The sequence below is a fragment of the Manacus candei genome, unplaced genomic scaffold (assembly GCF_025592945.1).
Source record: "Manacus candei isolate 608988 ecotype Guabito, Panama unplaced genomic scaffold, ASM2559294v1 h1tg000014l, whole genome shotgun sequence".
NCBI lineage: Eukaryota > Metazoa > Chordata > Aves > Passeriformes > Pipridae > Manacus > Manacus candei.
The window spans coordinates 70232896-70256855 of NW_026138062.1; the positions used below are offsets into that span (position 1 = coordinate 70232896).

The following is a 23960-nucleotide window of genomic DNA, read 5'->3' on the forward strand; positions in this document are numbered from 1 at the left end:
TGATGTAAAAATCAATGTCAATAAAATTTGATGTCACAGAAATCCCATTCTTTTAAAGCATCTTTCAAAGCATCTTTGAGCATCTACCTCTACAAATCTGGTCCAGAGACCAACAAACTGATTATTGTTTTCTGTCAGTTAGGCAAGTATAGGATGCTTCCTCCTTCTAAACCAAGCTGTTCATTAAAACTAAGACTAACATTTAGATTAAAGATGGATAACACAGAGGTTCTACTCAATAGCCACTTGATGGCAGCGTCATGTATAAAAAGATTAGTCTGTGAAGTTAAAACTTTAAAGAAAACCCTTCAATAACAGCAAAAAGCCAAGCCGAATGACATCTGGATTACTGCAGAGTGTCACCTTCCTAACAGAACTCTTTTTAATGCTATTTTTAAGGTCAGCAACTAAATCAATAAGTAAACCCATAAAAATAATGAATTTTAAATTTCAGATATGTTGCCATAAAGCTTATTGCTTTAAAATCAATATGTGAACCATTTTTAATATCTGTTATGAATTTGATGTCCATTCTAGCATGAATGAATAACCATCCAATGACAATGCATGGTTAATTTCTTTGAGAAAAGAAAGAAGAAGACTATAAAGATTCCTTGAAGATTTAAAAGAAAGAATTTATGGACACTTCTTAATTTAATAAATAACCTTTAATAAAAATATATGACAGTAATGTTACCAGCATAAAATAATTTCTGTAGAATATAACTGTGCAAATGCCTTACATTTCCTGCCAGCAGGATAATCCACGTTCTTTGGTCAACTAACTGAGCCAAATAAACTTAAGAGGGATAGTAACACATGGAAGGATATAGGTCAAGTTCAAAAATTTCTCCTCCTCTCTTGACTTACTCATCTGTTTGCACTTCAGCCTGGAAAGCAAACCCAAACTGTTTCAGTTGGACGATGGAAAGGGTTGGGTCCCTGTGCTTTAAGTGAACCATGGGTTAGGATCTGACTTTGTCTCCCAAGATGTCCAAATATGATCAAACCCATTTTCACACTGGTTTGAAAAATGGATCATCCCCAACGTGTAATGACTGTTCAGCATATTAAAAGCATTGGTCACTAACATATTGCAATAATGCAACTGCAAAGACAGCTCTGTGAGTATCATATTCTATCCTCGATTCTCCAGAAAACATTTGTATCCAGGGAAGAAAAGACAACTCTGTTATTCCAGTCTTTTAAGAGTTAGGCAACTCCTTATGAATACATTCTGTCATTCTCTTAATTTATGACAGGAACTTCTATTGCCACCAATGATGATTCAACATACTGAGTGAAACAGGAAGAAATCCTTCAAATGGTAAAATAAACAAAAAAAAAAAATCAATGTTCATAAATATAGTTTTGAGTTACAGAAACACTAAATAACATCCTGAGCTAATACAGAACTAATACTCACAAAGTCTTCTGTTTCAAAATTTGGATAACTTCATTCCAAGCACTACAGCTTTACTGTTAGTTTTTTACCCAAAGTAAATCTTTTTGAGTCAAGTTCTTAAACCTCTACAAATACGATTTACAATAGAAGCTGAAAGAGAAAGGCCACTAAGTGTAGAATCACAAACAGAAGCAGGGTTTTAGATCTAAAACTAATGTTACATTTCTCATTACTTCTGCAAGTCACGAAATTCATATGGAGCAGTCTCAATGGTTCAGTTGTACTTGAGCTTTAAAATTAGATGTCAGGAATTTCCAGAAAACTTTAAAAAGAAGAAATAAAAAACCCCCAAAAATATTTCCTGCCCTTCCTCCACCAAAACTGCTCTGCAGGGGAAGAACAAACATAAAAAAAAAGAAAAATCTCTCAGATAGTTTTATCAAACACAATTCAACAATACAATGATAACAAGATAACAATATGAAACAGTTCTGGGAACGTTCCTCCAACAGTATCTTGAAAAGATATTTTTCAGGTTTTATGTAAACCTTAATGTATTTGAGTGTGAATTTCTAAACTCTTATTGAAGATTTAGGTCACTTAAATTTATATTTAAGCCATAAACACTTTTTTATTTTATACCTAACAATAAATAGTTTACTATAACTGGGACCTGGGGGGGGGGGTGTGAATAGAGAGGAAACAGAACAAAAAAGTAACAACTGTAAATTCAATTTCCAAGTGTAGCATTACTATGCTCCTTCCTGAACTGAGTACTGCATAATATTAGTCTTCATTTTGATATTGAAAAAGGACAGAAGACTCTGGTAGTCTGAAAAATATTATTTCAGGTAAACCTAGAGAATATGGATCACATATGACTGAAATACTAGCACAATATGAATCACACATGACTGAAATACTAGCATAATAGCAGATATTACTTCTCCTCATACCAAAAAAAAAAAAAAGTCCTTAGGTTGCAATCTTAGTTATTTAGTCAACTGTATATTATTTATATACTACCTTTTCCATGTTAGAGTCCACAAACCAACTCCTTCTCAAACTGTTTCTCAAACTAGGAGGCAGCTGTCAGAGGAGGGGTTTGTTTATTTATTAAGGAGCATCCACCTCGGTATTAATTTTTACAGGACTCCTTCATCATTGCTATAGGCCAAACTTTGTTATTTCACTGTTTGGAAAATATATAAACGACACTGCCAGGACTGATTGATTCCTGACTAAGTCTTATAAACAGCATGGTGGCAAACACACAGAAATTGTCCTGGAAATTGAGAACCTGGAAGACTACTGCTGTAGACCATAGTCAAATAGGCTCGAGAACTGATTGTAATCCCCAGGTCACAGAATATCATTAAGACCTATAAAACCCCAAGTAATTTCAAATGTTAGTGATGAAACTGAGAAACAGAAAAGCTTTGTTTGGTTGATTCTTCAGTTTCCTTGTGCAATTTAACTTTATTCTTTGTGAATCACAAAGCTTTCAAACTGGTCACTTCAGAATTAATAGCACAAAGAATTGCCAAACACTGCAGTAAATGGTAGCTCAATTTTTGCAATAAGATCATGCATTTTGGTGGCGACTGTGAAATAGGTGAGCTTATAAGTATTTCAGAGAAAAGGTTGTAGGTTCTTGCTGCAGAGGAGTAGCATTCTTATTAATGGAAGGCAATTATGCAGAGAAGGGAATGCACTGGTAGGGCAATAGAGGTGCTGTGATGTATGCATATATTATAAAATTTCATGTTCAAGGTCTGAGAAAATCTTGTTTTAACCAATAACTATTAATCAGCATTATTTGTGTTTGCAGACTTTGGGTTTGGGTTGTGTTGTAAGTTTTTTTATTTAAATTGACATTAAAATGACCTTAAAATATCTTTTGTGGAATATGGATAAGATGCTTACATGTTATTTTAGCTTTGAAGCTTTATATTGCCCTTCTCTTGGCCCGTTAAGCAGTTAATATTTCATACTTAACCAAATTGTTTAGATTTCCACATGCAATCTGTTTCTTTTCTAGACAGCATTGATGAGCAACAACTACAAATGTTAAATGCCCTAGAGATGGGCATTATATAAATGTCATTTCTTACTGTTGTTTCTATTTACTCATTTCTTTTGTCTACTGATTCTTTAAAGAATCTTCTCACTTCAGAAAGTGTGAATCCCTTAATAATTAGGTGGGTGAACTTTTTATACAAAAATTTATAAAAGCAACCTGCACATGCAACTTCATGAGAATATCTAAAACTTTCTCCTGTTTCACTGGTAGATATTCTACTTATTAACACACACCTAAAATACTGGGAAAATATTTCTATTTTTACCAGAACAGAAAAGGAAAAACAGTAAATATGGCAAAGCAAAATTCATGATTTTTTAAATTTCAGATCAACCACATCTTTAACAGATATATGGAATAGTATTTGAGATTAGCCAGACAGCTTGATCCTATCTTTTTTTTTCTCTTAAAAACTGATGTAATTCCCAGATTTCCGTTCTTTCTAACTTGAGCCCAAGTAATACAAGTATCAAATTGCATCAAATAAATCATAATAAATGCTTAATAGACAAACATGCTTGTTGTTTTTCTTCTACTTGTTAATGACCTACACAGACTTATCTTTCAACTTGGAAGCTGCTGTTCGTGTTCCTGACTGTCCTTTTGCAGTGAGTTTTATCTTCATAGGCACTGTAAAGACAATTTTGCAGCATGGTTGATAACATTTGTTTTCAAATTTGATAACATTCTTTTAGTTTCTTTGTGCTATCTGATAAAATACGCATGGAGAGTAAATTTGCTACTCATGAAAAACAAAATATTTTGAGAAAAGCAATCTAATATAAATGTGAAACTTGTTCTACATGTCTCTGTTGCTCTATCTACAGACTAACTTCCTGTATCAAAGATCATAACACACAAGAATTTTTCAATTAAGTGATCATCTTTAAGGAGGGGAAAAAAAAGTACTTCTCAGAGAAGAAAGAAAAGTTATACCAGAATAATTTTCTTTTCCTGCCCCCATCAGCCTCTTAGAAGTATTGATAACCCTTCCCTTCCGAAACAATGCTATACTGTACTGAGGGTACTGGGTGATATCATTGCTTAAGTTATTTGGAAACTTACAGTAGAGATGCACTGCTTCAATGGGAACAAAGCACAGAATTATTGGCCCTAGAGTAACAAAACATGAAGTGTTTTCTAGAATATAGGACCTTTTGTTGTTGTTGTTTTCAAATACTAAAAGCTCAGGAATTACTGAGACTTCTCAAACCTTTAAATTTAAACTCTGATTTATCAAGATACTTTAGTGTACACTTTACAGTATGTGAGCAGTCCAATTAAGAACTGATTAGAAGCTATCTGAAAAATATCTGAGCGATACCATAGACTCATAGAATAGTTTGGGTTCAAAGGAACCCTAAAGATCATCCAGGTCCAACCCCCTGCCATGGGCAGGGACACCTTGCACTAGACCAGGTTGCTCAAAGCTCTGTCCAACGAGGCCTTGAACACTTCCAGGGATGGGGCACCACCCTCTCAGTAAAGAATTCTTTCCTAATATCAAATTTAAACCTACCCGCTGGCAGTTTAAAGCCATTTCCCCTTGTCCTGTCACCCCAAGCCCTTGTAAATAGTCTTTCTCCATCTTTCTTGTCAGCTCTCTTCAGGTACTGGAAGGCCACAATTAGGTCACCCCAAAGCCTTCTCTTTTCCAGGATGTACATTAAAACATCCCATTAAACCTGGAATTAATGCTGCTGTTATATTTACTTCAAATCATTTTTTTAGGATGCCATGCTTGCTGTTATTTTACTATGTACAAGCAACACTATAACAAGATTTGAAAAAATGTCAGCTATTTTTACAGAGAAACAGGAAATTAGAGCTTTTGCATCAATTTTAAGCATAAAAACACAAATGGAAACAAAAAGCTAAATCTAAAACCATCCACAATAAACAGGAGTCAAAATGTGCCTTTAGGAGCCTATTCACTTATTAGAGATTCCTTCTTTTATTTCAAAATTCTGTGACAATATTCTGTGATTTAAAAACTAGTCGTTAAGTTAAAGAGAAATACACAACCAACTATTTTCAGTATAAAAAATTATTTTCCAAAATAAATTCTTTTGGAAAAAAAGCCTTCCATGACAAGACTAATTATCATAATTATTTAATATCAGTTTCTTAAAGCATGGAAGGAGTTTGGGCTTTTTATTCAGTTACTATTTGATCCCATGTTACACAATAGTCTTGTGTGTCTTAACTCATAATGCTTTTGATATTATATATTTAAGAACTGAATGCAGTCCTAACCATGAATGTTTTCACTTTATAAATAAGCAGACTGTTTATTTATAAATGGAAGGTATTAGTAAAACAACTTTTAGCACTACTTTTTCATATCAGCTTATAAAGTTGATAACATTGAAAGAAATATTGCATCTGTCAAATGTTGGCAGCAGGCTAATGGTTATCACAGCTAAGATGATGTTAACTTAAGAATGACATCAACATTTCTGCTTCCAAAACTGATGATGCTAATCAAAACTTGAAAATTACACAGCCACCTGGGATAGATGGGAAAGTTTAGGTATGACATCCCCAAAGTCTGTGTTTCAGGAGTGACAAATTAAGGCTTTTGAGGAGCTACAGTGCTTGCAAGTGAGAGAAGCTGATAAAAATCATGTGAAGCAAAACAGAGATATCCTTTAGAACATACAATTGGGCTAAGGATAAAGAGAGACAGAAACAAGATTTTGCTCTGAAGGGAAGAGGAATGCACTTGAGGAAAAAAAAAAAAAAGTATGTCCAGGAGAAAAAAAGTAAAACAAAAGCCCACCTTGCTATCAAAAGGGTTGCATGGTGTGAAACATTCTTCTTTCGAGAACAGTTACATGTAAGGTCTTAAAGGGCCTGAGTACTTTTCCTTTTTTTACAATGAAAAAAATCTTTATAAGAATACTTGTTTTGGAAGAACAATCAGCCAAGAAGAAGAATATGTTTACCAGTCATTTAGAACCCAAAAACATTTATTGCAGGTGCATCTCAGAAAACAGTTGAGATTTTCTTCTGGGACACCAACTGGTGGCCACTGGACTCTGATGTATAATTAGAATTATACATTCAGCGACTTCAAGGTAAAACTATTGCAGGAAGTTTCAGAAGTAGAGTAAAAATGAGGTAAAATACCGAGATTAGACCTTCAGGACCAAAATTGGAACCACATCAAGTTCTATTTTGTCATACCATTTTCCAGGCTGGAGAAAGCAAAGGGAAGGTGTGCTTTGCAGTGGAAAGTACAGTCCATAAAAAGAAAGAATTTAGGACACATAATTTTTCTAACAGTATTTTTACAAGAGACAGACTATCCAACTAAGGGCCAATCCAAACACATGCACATGCAAGAAAATAATTTAAGACAAACTCTACTGCATGATACCACACCATGAATAGGGCAGACATCTACATACATAGTGACATATGTCATATACACGTCATATACATTGAAAAACAATTAATATCTGTGATGACCAATCAGGAAGCATGGAGGGGTTATCTAAGGAAGCAAACCTCTTGTTATTGAGGCTGAATGGTGTTGGAAATTAAGGGCAAGTTTTGTTTTACAGATAAAAAAATGTAGCTGCCAAAAATACACAGCAAAGTACTAAATACAGGGAATGAACCTAAACCAAATTATGCCTTCCAAGACTGCACCTAGTTGTGTCCTGTACTTTTGGGCATTTAGTCAGTGGGACGAGAAGAGAGTCAGCCTGGGGCAACCCCCCTGCTCCCCCTGATCCCTGCAGTGGGGAACTGGGATCCTCAGCACCAACTGTTTCACTCTGCAGATCAGGTCCTATTGCTCCTCACTACTTGCTAATGTAGACATAGCCAAATTATATTTATTTGGAGACTGAAGTAGGGCTACATATGGAGAATTTCACCTTTGACAAGTACTAACTTCATTTACATTAACACCTGTCTAGACTGTTTTCCTAAGTATAAACACAAAAATCTCCTTGGTGTATTTGGGCCCTTCTTAGTTAATTAACCATATGTGACGTAAAGTGATACAACCCAGTTAAAGGTATGTCATTGTTGATAGGATCAATTACAGTCAGACATAAGTATTCATTGCTTAGACCATCTGTGCTGTACTCCTAAGTGCAGAACCTTGTCAATGAAAGCATACACACATTAACTGTATTCGCTTTCATTAAAAAACACCAATCTGGTTTGTCAGCTCTGGGCAATTTCTGTTAAAAAGCTGCAATAATATAATGCACAGTCACCTCCTCCTTCCAGCATACCGTGGCTATATAATTTGAAGGGTTTAGAATAATATTTGTGGTTATTCTGCTTCTTGAGTGATTTTATTCTTAACTAGTGGCAACCATCCAACAGTCCTCCAAAACTCCACTTATATACCAATCTGGGAAATCATTGTGGTCATAGTAAGGAAGCAAATCTTGCCTGTTCCGTTGCATGTTTATCAACATTTTCTAAGGTTTCTGTTTTTCACTGTTGCTCTTCAATATTACCACATCTGATCATACCACATTTGAGGAGGAAAAAGCCCCCAGAAGAGTAATTCAAGCCTTGGAAACTTTCAGTTGCCATGTAGATATGCCTACAAATACACACACATATATATATACACATAGTAGAAATACTACTACTGATTTCATACCTTTGATGTCAGCTGCAATGAGAATTTACAGTTAGATTAAACTAATACTCCTAAAATTAATTAACAATTTCATGGATGAGTTTTGTACATAAGAAGCTGTGTATAGCTCTATAGGGTTTGGAATAGGTCTTATTTTCATTCCTATCATTACTATGAGAAAATTATTTTTATTAATTAACATAATTATAGGATAGCAGCATAGTCTCTGTATGGGTGTAGAACAGGTTTTAAAGGACTGGTTTGGAGCATGGGGAAAAGCTGTACAACTACATTTGTTTAGAGATCAAAAGGTCGAAAAGCTGATTGGATTACAATTTACATTTTCCTCATAACTGGGGCAACAAACTGATGAGATAAAATATGTTTCTAATCAAGCTCCCTCCAAAGATGACATCTTCAAGGAAGATTAGGACCCAGTTTTCTATTGTTAAATGATTACAGTTAAAACTGTAATCAATACAGATCACTTGAGAAAGTAGGCTGTGCATCTAAGTGTATTTCTCACTCCTAGAATATTGGAAGACCACACTTAAGGATGCTCATGAGTAAAAATCAAGAAGGGATAAATAACATGCATGTCTATTGCTATTGTTTGCATACCAGGTTTATATCTCTATGTTTAATTTGGAAGGGATTTAGAGGCACACCCATGTGGGAAAAGCCTGGTCAGTTTAAAATTGAAAAAAAAAAAAGAAGTAAAAAGTAACAAACCAATCAAAAAACAACTTTTGGCTGATGAGGACTTTTCCCTGTGTTTATAGTAAAGTAAATCCAAGGGCTTGGTCTCCTAAGATATAAAACTGTGCTGATGAGGATACTGACCAAAGTTTAATAAAGTGATCTGGAAGAAGCAGAATTATAAAGAGTTTAAATATGTTCATTACAAAATGAGAAAAGTTAAAACAGTACTGTCAAGATTTATGATTAGCATTCTCATTTCTTTTGAAACAGTTGAAAGTAAATCACACTTCAGGATGTTTCAAAAAACATTTAAATAAGGAAATATTTATTTGAAATCTAGCAAGGTGCCTAGAATATTTTTATGATTGTATATAACACAACTGTAAACAAAACCCTGTTTACAGCACCTTTTAAAGATAAAAGTGAAAAAGGAAATTTAGTAAAATGTAAAAAGTCCCTCCTTCACCCACCCAACAGCACATGTAAGTATTTTTATCAAGGCCCGATTATGAAAGGATGGTACCTGCATTCTTCAGAATACAAAATATTCAGAGAAATCACCAGAAAAATCTCTGAATTCACTTGCAAATAAATTTAAATTTTATGTAGTTTTCAGTGGTATTTTTATATGTTATAATAACATATAAACACAAAACCTCACAAATGTCTACACAGAAGAGCCTGAAATTCTCTTTTCCTTTTGTTTGCTTTATTCACAATCTCAAAATCTTACCTACTTCTCACTTGTAACAGAAAGCCATATTTAACTAGATCTACTGGAGCACAGACGATCTGACTGTCACATTAATTGCTGACAGAGACACCTCTGAAGAGGAAGCATTGTTTGAATCTCACCTAGAGGACAAGGTTAAAGCAAACTAAGCAGAGAGGTTTGCTGTAATACCACCAAACAACGGTTACATGATTGTGTGAAGCTGTCAGAGTTGGCAGGTTCAAAATCCCAGTATAGAACCAAACAGCTTGCTTGATCCTTGAAGTCAAAGAAGTTATGTAACAAGAAATTTGTTTGTGCTGGGAAAAAAAACCAATCTCTGTACCCTTTCATGCCTTCCATGAGTACTTTTCAAAAGGCAAGCAGTGGCATATTTGCCCTGAGAAGACGTTTTCTTTCGTTAGAAAAGTCAAATGCACACATCAGAAATCAAAACTCTATCTTCTGCCCAGTGCAGACATACAGACATTATAGAATGTGTTATTCTGTTTAGATGCTCCTCAGTGAAGGATGTGCACTCACCACAGTCTGTGCTGTATGGTTTCAGAAACGTACATTTTAACTAAAAGCATGCATTTGATTTAATCACACCCAGTGTTGGCTCTGCACTACAATGTTTGGATGAAGACTTGCAGTGCAGATACCTGCTTGGAACACTGTATACCAGAGATGGCTGTGCAGGCTCTGGGGTGGAGAATGAAGACAACAGTGTTAGACAAAGGTCTCAGAAGTTAATAGTGTCTGCTGCAACAGCAAGTCTCATCACACTGCCTTGATCCTTCCTTCTCTCCTCATTAAAGACAGACTAATTGCAAGGTAGTAGAGCATCGGCACAACTGTAGTAATTCCGCTGTGTTGCTCTAGGAAACAAACTTTATGAACAAAGGAAACTATTCTTCTACCATTCCTTTTCAGATGGTTACACCTCCTCTTAGGAAATGCAACTAAATAGCTATTAGGAGTGTTATGCCACTCATCCTTACAACTCACACATATTACAGAAGATATTTTAATAACCGTTTCATACAACGATCTAGTGTTTCAAATGTAACAAATTTTGTAATTATCATTATTATCTATAATGATCACACTCCAGGAAAAATTGCCTTAGGAAACTTAAAATATTAAGGTATCATTGTTGTAAAGAGGTCAATTTGAATTTAAAGTGGATTCAGGTGTTCAGATATTCACAGTTTAACAATGTGCTTTGTACAAACAATAAAGTTGTGACAAAGTTGCTCCTTATTCCCTAAAACAATAAAATATGCTGTTTACATTGTACAATTTTTTATTGAAAAGTCAGGTAGTTCCACCTGTTTCATCATGAATAATATTAGACTGTCTTGTAAGAAAATAATAATTGATTTGAGAAAGAAATTGTAAGGAAGATGAAAAAATCAGAATCTGTTTTGGAAAACTGATTATCTCCATTTGGAATTTTTCCTCTAATCATGTCTGGACATACTCTTGAATTAAATCTTTAGGCAAAAATTTCTACATGCTAGTGCAATCCATCTGGAAAACAAATTCCAAATCAAATGGCTACAAATCAATTATGGTACACCAATTTTAACACTTTGAAAGTAATTTTGCAGGAAGAATTTATGATCAACACAACAAAAACTCAAAAAGAGGTCTTAGTGGTTATGGTACCAGATTTGAGATGGCAGATCTAGATTGAATCCCTCATTTCAGCCCAGACCACTTTATCAGCTATGAGCTAAGTCCTGGGCCACAGATACACAAAACCAGGAAGGTCCCCAAAACTTCCCTTGTGGAAGTTGGCACTTGTGAAGATCTTAGCCTTGGACTCTTTCTTTCTCTGGCTTTTCTGTAGGTCAATAAAATGGGTCTAATAATCCTGTCCTATAAGTTAATATAAATGGAGGTGGAAAAAATTCACAAATAGCTTAATTAATGCAAAATAAGCAACACCTAGCCTGCACTAAAAGTCTAGAAGATCAGGCACACGGCAAACTTCCAGGGTGCTCAGATAGGCCTTTTAAAAACATTTTATCAGTTGCTGATGTTCCCTTTCACTTATTTCCCTCAGGTGATGAATTTCTGCCCCAGGTCTACCTTTTTCCCTAAGAAAAGAAAAATACTCTTTGTTCCCCATTTTATGCAGTTATCCAGGCTGAGATTGTTAATTTCTAAACATCAGTTTTTCACGATTGTCATTATTGCTGTTTCAAGTTTTCACTGTGTTTGAGTGAAATGTCCTATTTTCTGTTTTAGTTCTGCCTCTTCATCATTCTTCCTACCTACGCCTTTTAAACACTGCATCCTGAAACCTTTAACACACTCAGCTTCAGATTACCATCTTGTACTCAACAAAAAGTTCAACGATGAGATACGTTTCCAAAGTCCCTCTGGACAATGTTTGTCATCTATGAAAACATTGAGGAGACAAAGGATGGGGAACAGATGACAACTAAAACTGGAACAATGTAATATTCATAAAATTCAGTGATCCAGAATACATCTGCCACTCAGTCAGTCAGTCTCTGCACTTATGTCCTTAATGCCCACATGCAGAACAGCCAAGAGCCTTTTCCTCTTTCTTGCTGGAGGTGGCTGCAGCTGGCTGAGTCCTGCAGAAACTAATGCCAAGACTGATTTCTAGGATGCAAGTGACCCCACTAAATTTTATATCACAGCACAGCACAGTGACACAACAAACTCAAAGTTTTACATACAACTGTCATCTTACATTGACTTTTCACAGTTTGTACTGCCTCTTCAGCATGGTCTTTATATTACTTCCCTCAGCGAGCCAACCTCCCTGTAATTACTGAGTACTGGTACTGCCCACTGCTTTAAACAAACCTCTGTAAATGAAATGGAGGCTATAGAAGCAGTTCATAGCCTTAGCTACCTTCAATTACCTTCTGAATAGTCACACAAGGATATATGCTGAAATTAAATCCAGTTATTTTTAAGGAACTATACTGAAAATCTGCTTAAACGTAAGGAACACAAAAGCATCAGTGAAGCAGACGAGCCTGCTATTTGCTTTGCTACAGTGGAATATCATACTTAGTTAGATGTTGAGAATGAATTTGGATAGCAAAGCAACAACAAGGAAGTAATCTTCCCATTCTTGCCAGTACCGGATATTTTGCCATACTGAGTAGAGGGGAGAGAGGGGAAAGGGAGAAGAAAAAAAATAAAAAAGGAGAAAAGTGAACCCATTTGTTTATATATAGTTTATATATGTTTAATGTAGATGAACAAGATTCAAAGTCTGGTACTAGTCTATTAGCCTCAGCTTCAAAGTTTTCAAATACAGTTAAATGAAACCAAATGCAGTTAAATGAATACGAACTGATTTCTTATAAAACACTGAATTCTTGTGCTTTTTGTGGTGATCTGGTATGCAATTCCAATAGTTGAAGCCAAGAGAGCTCAGATCTGGAAAATTAGCTTTGCTGAAAATAGACAAGCAACTCTTCTCTAACATTTACACTAACAATGTCTGGAAAAAAAATCCAGCAATCTTCTGTACTTCATTTGAAAGGAAGAATAAATGTCAGTACCAGGCATTTTTCCCATTCTGACCAGGACTCCCTAATCTACATGAAAACACAAAATTACTTGTAAATCAGATTGCTACTTACCTGCTTTGTTTTTCCTTCCAACTGCCACCAAGTCTTGACCCACATCTCACTATCTATGCCATTCCCCAACAGCTCTGAATGAAGATGATTGCAAAGTGAATACAAAAGGTTTAAAAACAAATGATCTTGTGTGTTTGCTCATTAACCGTTATTCAGAATTCATTTTGTAATTGCATCCGCTCTTTAGGGAGACAATTTTCCTACCATGGTCTTGTCTAGTCTTCCTAACATTAAGGAATAAACATTTTTTAGTCAGTGTAAATACTTGTTAGCTTACACAAGTATTGATGAATCCATTTTTATTAGGGGTGTCTCGAACTCCACCTGGTTTCCAAGCAGGTCAATCAAAACTGAACCAGATGTCACCCACATCAGTGAAAAAGCAAATGTACACAACACTTCACTTCACTTCTGTAAAGTATAAATGGAGACAGCCAGCACAATTCACACACTCATGCCATCCCCCACTCTATTTAATCTTTTAGAAGTAGCATTCCTTTCATCCAAATTCAACTCATGTTACTCTTCAGTTATCTCTCTATGAACATCTGGCCATCGACTCAAGCTGTGTATCACTAAAACAAAAATTTAAGATTTTGTCTCACAGAAGTCCCTTCCATAAGATTATTTTCGATCTTTCTAAAACCTTTAACATCTGACCTACACTGATAGGACTAATGAATTCCCTTCTGTGTCTTCATAGGTAGGATACTTTTTATGTCATCAGCTGTAGGTATGGCCTTTCCCACCTACATCCTCAAACAAATGCCTCTCCCATGTTCCCAAAATACCATTTGTCGACTATGTCATGGCATCCTTCTCTGGCTTTGACAAACCTATATGCTCAAATCTGTCCATTTTTTTTTGATGCAAAGATAATATTTCTAGCCCAACAGTTCACGTTGACCTCCTTTTTAGCTCCCTGGTGACCCCCTAGGGCAAGGTCTCGCTGATGAGGATCTCCAGAGGGGTCTGAGCTGACAGTCTGCTGCTTTGGACCAAGCACAACTCTGTTACTTCACAAGCTTCTCGTCCTGTTAGGGAGTTACAAGTGTACAAATGCCTTTATGTGCTGTTTTGGTCTGTTACCACATTCTCAGTCTGCCACCAGAGAGTCTCTCAGCAAATGTTGGGGTTTTTTTTAAATTTTATTTACAATAACTCCAAAAAAATAAAAGAAGAGCTGTGCCAACTGGATGCTCAGACTGCTTGTAACACTAATCCATGGTCACCTATATGTCCTTTTCCACCTATGTTTAATTATAATTTAAATTACATTTAGGTCTGTGTGTTTTCACATCGTTAAATTCAGTTGCCTTTCATGAAAACAACTCATCAAAATCATACAAACAAATGAGAATTCCCTTTTCTTTCTGCATTATTACCTTCTTGTCAATGAAAGGAAGGAGGGAAAGAACCTTACTTTGGTTATAAAATTTCTTAATTTTTCACCTAATGTCCTACTCTTTTAATGGTTCCTCATTTTTCTTTATGATGTACTTTGTTAGTCAGTCTTCATTTTGGTTTTGTAAAGTGGGAATTCCATATAAATAATAATAATAAAAACCATTCTGGAGCAAGACAATGATATCTCCGGTATATACCAGTGGTTAAAGCAAAACACAATAAAAAAGATAAGGCATTTATTTGTAGAGACTTAATGTGCTGATGTTAGAGCCTAAAGCATAACCATGTTGACTTTGCAAACACACCTTTCAAATAATTCTACTGACTCCCATTGCACTGCATCTCTGCTGAGCTGAACTAAATCACAGAATTTTAAAGATTATTCAGAAATCAAAATACTAAACTTCAGTAAGCAACATAACCTTCCTCGAAGACTTGAAAGTCCTAAAAAAAACAACAAACAAATGAGTTTTCTCCCAAATTGTCATCTGATATCATATTCAACTATCACTTCTAAGAAGATTCTCAAAATGAAACCTATAGCAAAGTTAATGAAAACCACTGACTCCAAAGGAACTTTGAACAATATTTATGTACAGAGAACATTCAGAAAGTGTATCCAAGTTTAAATGTCAATACAGTACCCACAAGAAGAGAAAGTGTTCATTGAAACACATTACATGTTAATTATCAGATATGCATATGCATATACTTATAGGTTTTTTTCTGGTGCTCAACTTTGTAACCTCAAAGTAGCTTCAAAATATAAGGTTTTGCTATTTGATACGTAGACACATATATATATTTAATATGTAATATATACACATATTTTACTATGAAACCACATTAAAAAACAAACAAACAAACAAAAAATCCTGAATGGTAAATCTTGGTTTATATTCTCAGTTCAAAACAGTCTTTAGAGGACAATACATAATTTATAATCTGAACAGACATTGCTCAATGCCCAGAAAGGACAATTATCATTGCCTAAGTAGCCTTTCAGCACTTCTTTTTGGTCTTATTACTCTTGGTTTTATCTCCTTTACTGAAGGTACTTAAAACTTCACATGCTATTATTAATTTCTGAAGGGCTGTTTCTTTGGCAAATATTATCCTATCCAAGCACTCCACAAACCTTCACTGAAGAACACAACACACACCTACATGAGACCATTGTGTGGAAAAAGCACCATTCATGTAATTTCAGTTTAACTGGTAGAAAATTATCAAAACTACTTTATTTTGGGCACCAAAACCAAACCTCTCACAGACTGATGTTTTTCAAACTACCTATTTCTGTACATTCAAAACTACTCATCCCCCTTGTTTTCTTTTGCTGGAGTTGCAAGAATTCCCAGATGCTGCCCTGGATGGCACAAGTATCTCCCTTAAGTACTCTGGAAATAAGGAACAAATGGGGCTCATCTGAGCAGGAGTGTGTATATACAGCATATATGTGACTTGAGTGGTGTGACAGGCACAGGAAGAGGACCCAGTCCTGACCTACCAGTCACCTCTCCTAAAATAGATTATTTTCTTCCTGGGGGATAACTACAGGGATGATCCAAACAAAGACATGTGCTGCCATGTTGTTGGACCTAAGATGTGAAGCAGTAGCTGGTATTGAGGGATCCAGACTCTCCTCCCATCCCCATCCCACTCTTGAACAGATGCACATGCACCTGTGAATCCAACACATCAGGCACACTCAAAACATTGTGTCTAACTACTTCTAATTCCTTAGAAACTCCATTCCAGAGAACTACTACACTTGCTCCAAAATGAGGGCAGAAGATTTAAAAACTCCTTAAGAAAACAACAAAAGGCATAAGGGAAAGTAAAGTTTGCATGTTTTAAATGTTCATCTAGGCTATTCTCATTCTGAGCACCATTAAGTTGTTAAGTAATCTGAAGGAAAGTAAAAGCTCAGAAAAATGAGAGTATAGGCCTTTCCATAACATAACCTGGATAAAAGATGTTACAAACCTGCTTCTGTGCAGCAATTTGAAAGTGGCACATAAATGAAATACTGATTTGAAGCATAAAGATCATTCTAGATTTAAATGCAAAACTAAAAATCAGGTAAAGTTAAAATCAATCCATTAAAATTAATAGATATGAAAAATATAGGGATTATATAAGTATGCTGCATTGCTATAGCCCCTCAGTTGCCTCATTACTGCAGCATCATCAGTTCTCTGTTGTCCAAGGTAAAAGCAGGCTGGATTCCCCCGAAACTGGGAGACTGGAGAGGGAGAGCAGGGAAGTGAAATGAAGCAGAGGTAATACAGATAGTTTTAGAGAGAATACAAGACCAAGGTGTAGCTCCACACAGCTGGATGTGATGCATCCCTCCCAGCACAGTGCTGCCCTGGAGGGCCAGGAACCCACCTCACAGTTCAAACACTCTGCCAGCGTGGGGTCAGTGCTGTGCTCGAGTTATTGAGTGCTCATGTGCTGTTAAAGGAGTGTAGAGAAAAGGCTTTGCACTGAAGTCTGATCCCCTGGAGTTTACCAGCTCTAGCCCAGTGCTGCCTCTCAGTGCTTCCATGTTTGCAAAACCTGACTTAATAACACCTTTTGGAAATGGAGCAGGAGGAAGTGATAGCGACTGCAAATAGATTCACTGTGGGTTTGGGACAGTTGACACCAAGTCCAAACTGATAATAGCTGTTGGACTTGCCTCTGCATCTATTTTCTGCATTCCTCATCCAGGAAAATGGATTCAGGGAGGTTCAAATTAGGTCTGCATGGAGGCTGTTTGGTTCATACAGAGTTTATGCATGAAAGTAGCTAATCTGTTTGTGGATTAAAGATGGTTTTAACCACATTAATGTAGCACTGAGATCTAAGGTAGAAAAACATGGGCCCAAGCTGGCTCTGCACTTGTGTCGTGATTAATCCAAAAACTGAATGACAACAAAATACTGAATCATAACTGTAGCTCAGTTGTCCATCTTGTCTACTCACTGCAAAAGATATTAATTTTTGTAGCAGATCAAGTTAAGTTATACATAAATTAAGCTCATTGATGTTTCTTTGTTATCAGCCAAGACTAAATTCGAAGACAGGATGTGTCAGTTTTTTTGCACCCCTCTCTAAATGGAAGGACAACACACTAGGAAAAGGAATACCAACATGCTGGCATGTTATTGAAACTGATTTTCCCCAAAACTTAATCTAACCCTATCTGAAGGAAACATCATGTCAGCTTACATGTCAGCTCCTTGAATTCAACTAACCTGAATAAGTTTTGAAGTTCCCTCAGTACATAGGAGTAAGAACAGCATGAAACATACAAAAGTTTGTTTTACTTGAGATATTTGTTCAAGAGAAGCCAAAATTGCTTAGTGTCCTAGACTGAATTACTTTTCTACCCCAGAGAGAGGGTGTTCCCTCTAAACTAGATGACAGCACAAGAATTTCAGAAAGTATTGTTTGCATTTTACTGATCTTCACATTGCTAACACACAAGATTTTAAAATAAAGCACTGGTAGTCTGAAAGTTATAAGATATTTAAATTGTTTTGCTTTAAAAAACAACAAAGCACCATTAAAATTATTTAGTATTCTATTAGAGGTATAGTCTTTTTACTGCCTTTAGCACTGGGCTATCAAAGTACCCTCAGCAGTCTAATAAAAGCTAGAAGTAGTGTCTACCATAGTTGCCATAGTTTCCTCTTTCCCTAAGGGGGAAACTAAGTCTAAAATATAAATGTCTTGATAAGGTTCCTTTTATTTTATTATTTTAATAAATGCATACATGTACTTCTATGTTTGTGTCAGAGACACAGCTATGTAAAAGAATTGTGCCTTGTACTTGAATTTCCATAGGAAGTGGCTCCCACCATCCCAAACAGTCCTTAGAAAGGCTCAGGAGACAAGCTTTATAAAGCATCTAAAAATTTCCAGTGTTCATAAACTGAATTCATTACAGTGATTGTCTACCTCAAAATTAGGTCAATTTTTTAAAACTCACATTCATTCATCATCTTCAAGATAAGAACTATGATCTTGTACTGAAATCTCTGTTCTTTGGGAATATCTTGTATCTAGAAGTCCAGGTTTCATATCAAGGAACCACAGAATAAATGAGCTTGGAAGGGATGTCGAAGTCACAGAACCATAGAATGGCCTGAGTTGGAAGGAACCCTAAAGGTCACCTAGTGCCAACGGCCCTGCCATGGACAGGGACACCTTCTACTAGACCACATTTCTCAGAGCTCTACCCAGCCTGCCTTGGAGACTTCAAGGAATGGGGTAGCCACACCTTTTCTGTGAAACCTGTTCCAGTGCCTCACCACTCTTACAGTGAAGGATTTTTTCCTTATATCTAATCTAAACCTACTCCTACTCTCTTCTAGTTTGAAGCCATTCCCCCTCGTCCTGTCACCACAGACTCTTGTAAAAACTCCATCTTCCCTGTAGGCTCCCTTCAGGTACTGGAAGGCTACAATCAGGTCATCCCGAAGTCTTTTCTTTTCCAGGCTGAACAACCCCAGTTCTCTCAGCCTTTCCTCATAGCAGAGGTGCCTCATCCATCTAATCAACTTGGTGCCTCCTCTGGACTCGCTCCAACAGGTCCATGTCCTTGCTGTGCTGGGGACCCCAGAGCTGGAGGCAGCACTGCAGGTGGGGTCTCACCAGAGCAGAGCAGAGGGGCAGAATCCCCTCCCTCCCCTGCTGCCCACACTGCTTTGGATGCAGCCCAGGACACGGGGGGTTTCTGGGCTCCCAGTGCACATGGTTGGGTCATGTCCAGCCTCTCACCCACCAGCACCCCCAAGTCCTTCTCAGCAGGGCTGCTCTGGATCTGTTCATATTTCAGCCCGGATTGGTACTGGGGGTTGCCCTGACCCAGGTGCAGTACCTTGGACTTGGTCTTGTTAAACCCCATGAGATTCCCATGGGCCCACTTCTTGAGCTTACCCAGGTCCCTCTGGGTGGCATCAAGTCCTTCAGGTGTGTCAACCACACCCCTCAGCTTGGTGGCATCTGCAAATTTGCTGGGAGTGCACTCAATCCCTTTATTTATGACTACGCCATTAATGAAGATCTAAGAATCATCTAATCTGATTCCCTGCTGAAGCAGGTCTAAGAGCAGGTTTTGCAGTAGCTTATCTAGTCATGTCCTGAACATTTTCAAGATTGGAGATTTAAATATCAAATAGAAATATCACATCTATCAGAGTGCTCCTGGAGAGGAACATCCACATGCTCATAGAATTTCAACACTAGCTGTGATCACTATGGTGTTCAGTTCTGATTTCCTTCATAATGAACTCAAAGAGCTGGATTCACTCATTTCTGTATCAACTCATTGTGAAAACTGTCTGTCTCCTTGAAAAACAATTAGGCAATTACATTGCAAAGTCATGAAAAAGTACTTCCTCTAAAACCTATGAAGAAATCAGACACCTGCATGTGCAATGTAGTCTTAAAAGCAGAATGACAGGATTACAAGGTTAATGGTTTTCCTTTTGACAGATGTTATCTGGGCAGGATTCTGGCTCCTAGAGAGTTCAGAAAAAGGAGAAAGACAAAATACAAACAAAAAAACTACAACAGGCAGCAAAAACCAACCAAGTGAAAAAGAATTTTAAACAAAATAAACAAGAATTATGAGAGACGAGAAGTATCTTTTTCTGAAACCACACTTAACTCATTCAGTAACATCCAAGAGATGCACATAAAGTCAATATCATTAGGTTTTTGGCTTAATAAGATTCAAGGATGAAAGAATTCATGAAATCATAAGGCCTCTTCACATGTGGATTGGTAACCAGAATTTGCTTTCAGATATGAGAGCAAGAAGAATGTGGCTTGCCTACAACCTGGGCTTGACCCATCACTTTGTAAATGTGTAAACCAAGAATCTCCTCATAAGATGCTCTGTATAAGACAGGAATGAAAAACCCACCTATAAATGAAGCAGAACCCCAAATCTTATCAAACAGATGAGCTCCTGCAATTCAAGTTAGTTGTCTAGAATGTAAGATGCAGTCAGATAAGCACTCAGCAAGACTCTGATGTCACTGTCAAGGCCAGTAAGCAGCCAAAGAAACAATATTCTGTAGACTACAGCATCAGAAAGCCCACCAAAGCAAGGGTCTCTCCCCACAAAAAAAAAAAAGACAACAGAGAGGATGTCATTAGAACAATACACATGCTGTAATAAAGCATAGGGTGGCAGCACTTAGTTATCCCTTTAAAGAGGAATCTAATACTACTCTGCTTTTCCAATTCAGCACAAGGTACGATGTTCACGAGCGCCTGAAGCAAGTCTCCTCAGTGACCTGAAATCAGCAGGACTCAGAATCCAGGGATCTCAGCTCCACTCAGATCTTGTGTCTCGTGTCCATCACTAATCACGTGCCACTGAGGGCACAGAGACTGTCGAGGAACAACACTGAAGCCATGTATGCCTCCTGTAGCCTTGCCTTGGCCAGCCTCAGCTCTGGCACAGTGGTAGCTGGGATGCCATCGGAGACTAATCATGCAGCTGGAGGGCTTTGGATTTGACCAATCCAAATTGGGGATCCGATCGCACCACTACACACCCCAAGGCACTCTTGGATCTCCCTAACTTTTCCTTGACTCTGAGCATGAGAAGATGCCAGTTAAAGATACATTTTTGATACAAACCTAATAGTAGAGAAAATGGCAATTTATTCTGCATATCAAAAGCAAAGGATCACTTCTACCGCTCTCCACCAAAAGAAAGCACAGCATATGACAAGCACAAAAGCAATTTAGTATTTGTACACAAAGCAGACCTAATCTTATTTGGAGTCTTTAGACACCACACCAATGAAATAAGAATTCTGGACACTATTATTATCCTCACATGGTTACTGAGCAACTTCTTACTAAAGATAGACACCTGACACTGTCTCCCACAACTGAATCTTGCTTCACTTACCACTTTGCCTATCATTCACTGCACGGGTGCATCTAACATAAGAATGTTAGCTCCTTGAGAAAACATGAACAATTTAATTGTGTGTAAAATGCCCCACAGACTCCCCTGATGCACCACTCATGCAAATCCATTCCTATTGGGCTGATCCTTCAGGAATCAGACAATAGTTAACACAAGTACATGTCAAGACTCGAGGAGGAGCAAACTTAGTGCAGCAAAGAGAAAATGTAAGCAAGGAATGGAGGCACAAGGTAGAAGCTGCACGGATGTTTTTGCAGCAATAATTAGTGGTCATCTCTAACACAGAGTCCAGAGGAGGTCACCAAGTTGATTAGAGGGATGGAACACCTCTTCTTTGAGGAAAGGCTGAGAGAATTGGGATTGTTCAGCCTGGAAAAGAAAAGGCTTTGAGGTGATCTAATTTTGGTGTGCAGTACCTGAAGGGAGCCAACAAGAAAGACGGAGAGGGACTATTTACAAGGGCCTGTGGTGACAGGACAAGAGGGAATGGCTTCAGACCTAAAGAGAGTAGGGTTAGATTAGATATTAGCAGGAAGTTCTTTGCTTTGAGGGTGGGTTAAAGCACCAGCACAGGTTGCCCAGAGAAGCTGAGGATGCCCCATCCCTGGAAGTCTTCAAGAGCAAGCTGGATGAGGCTTTGAGCAACCTGGTCTAGTGGAAGGTGTCCCTGCCCATGGCACAGGGATTGGAACTAAGTTCCTTCCAACTCAGGCCATTCTATGATTCTATTATATGATGATAGGAAGTGCTACATGAAACACTGCACAAACTGCAAGATCTCCAGCTGTACAAAGTACAAAGAAATATTCTGAGGACAGTTCTATACATGATTCTCTATGTTAATCCAGACCAGAAGTGTGGGTGCACTGGCAGTACCACAGTACATATTTCACATCTCTGTCTGCTCTGCCTCTTATGTTTTCCCTTTTTTCTTTCCTACATTTCTCTACCCTTAATTAAGCTCCAATTCAGCAGGTCATTCTGTATGACTGAATATTTGAAAATTCTTTTAAAATCAGCAACCAAATGCTCATATTAAATATATCTATATCGACGTCTGTATAGGTGTGTGTATATATACACACACAGAGGCACACACGGTATAAACACACACAGAGAGAACATAACCCTAACAGAATTGCTTCCAACTATTGGGATATAACACTACTTTGCCCACCAGATGGCAGTAACTTCAACTTAATACAACCAGACACCACATGCACAGCAAACAACGGCATTCCTTATATTTGGGATTTTCCTTAAGACGGAATGCTGGGTTTTGAACATGTAGAGTGGAGCTATTCCAGTTTCCTTCTATTTAATGACAAGCTGTAGGATGAAGTGTTGTACTACCAGCTAAGTTCAACACTGATCAGTGTATCCTATAAAGTTGTTTCAATTTTTTTTTTAAACAGATATCATTTCGTAGGGGTTTTTTTCAGTATACTGTAATTTTCTTGAATTTGAGAAGTGCAGGTGTTATTCCCAGTCATTGTCTTTTTCCAAGAATAACTTCCAAACAGAAATAAATGAGTAACTTTCAATTGCATAATAAACAGACTTTTACAGTACATGCTAACAGTTAAAAAGACTAAAGGACTCCAAAAAAGGGGGGAAATGGAAAAAACCTTGTGCATAATTGTTTGACAAAAATATGCAGTGTGCAGATTTCTTAAGGTAACATCTACTGCAAAAATATTGCAGGCAGTACATACTATATTACATACAGGCTAAATCGCCTTTAATGTGGGAGCTGACAATTGCTCCTACTGGTAAAAGCAAGAAAGTTTTCTCAACATAGTCCAGGCATCATAAAATAATGTAGTCTAGTGGATGGGGACTGCTCTATAGGATATCCAGCTATAGAAGCAACTAATCATTGATTCTAGCCAAAAGATTATTGTTGCTCTTTTTATTTCTTTAACTTCTCCCATTTTTTAAAAGAAATTTTCCAGAACAAAATGTCCTATATTATAAAAAGAGGACTTCACTCCTATACTATTAATATTAGTATTCAGAATTATTAACTGGGTTTTTATGCATCTCTACTCTGACTGCAAAGATAATATCAAAAGTGCACATTCTTATTAATAAAACACACTCATCTTCCAATAAATTTATGACAAAATACACAGTCTGTTTGGACAGCTGGCTTCCACCATCCTACAGGCAGGGATTCAAGATCCTTTCTTAGTTTCATGATCTCTTTTTCAGCAGAAAGACAAAGTAGAGCAAAATTTTCTCCAGATATACAAAACAGATAAGTATGGTAATGTTAAAAAAAGACCAAGAAAATAAAGCAAAAAAATTATCCAGGCTTTATGGGTAAGCAGAAGATTGAGGGAAAACAACGATGGCAAAGAAGAAACTGGTCTCAGACACAGAAAAAAAAAATTAAAAAAAGAAACCAAGACCTTAACAAAAGATTTGCAATAAAAGGAGGAAACATAAG

The 23960-nt window shown here is 37.0% G+C and overlaps 1 protein-coding gene across 12 annotated transcripts in view; it reads right to left on the reverse strand.

Moving 5' to 3' along the window:
- LOC127467540 (uncharacterized) overlaps window positions 1–23960 on the reverse strand; it is a 284446-nt gene that overhangs the window by 110611 nt on the left and 149875 nt on the right. For 4 of the 12 annotated variants that reach the window (XR_007903161.1, XR_007903160.1, XM_051779614.1 and 1 more), the window contains exons 1-3: window positions 18545–18640; window positions 4554–4601; window positions 4040–4118 (exon numbers count right to left, since the gene is read on the reverse strand). The exons of 7 other annotated variants lie outside the window; for them this stretch is intronic. Coding sequence is in view for 3 of the 5 variants with exons in the window: in XM_051779614.1 (XP_051635574.1) it covers window positions 4040–4118; window positions 4554–4601; window positions 18545–18557 (140 nt within the window). In the remaining 2 variants the exon portion in view is untranslated. Of the gene's footprint in view, window positions 1–4039; window positions 4119–4553; window positions 4602–18544; window positions 18655–23960 lie in introns of those variants that run through there. One more of the 12 variants, XM_051779622.1, reaches the window with a different exon arrangement.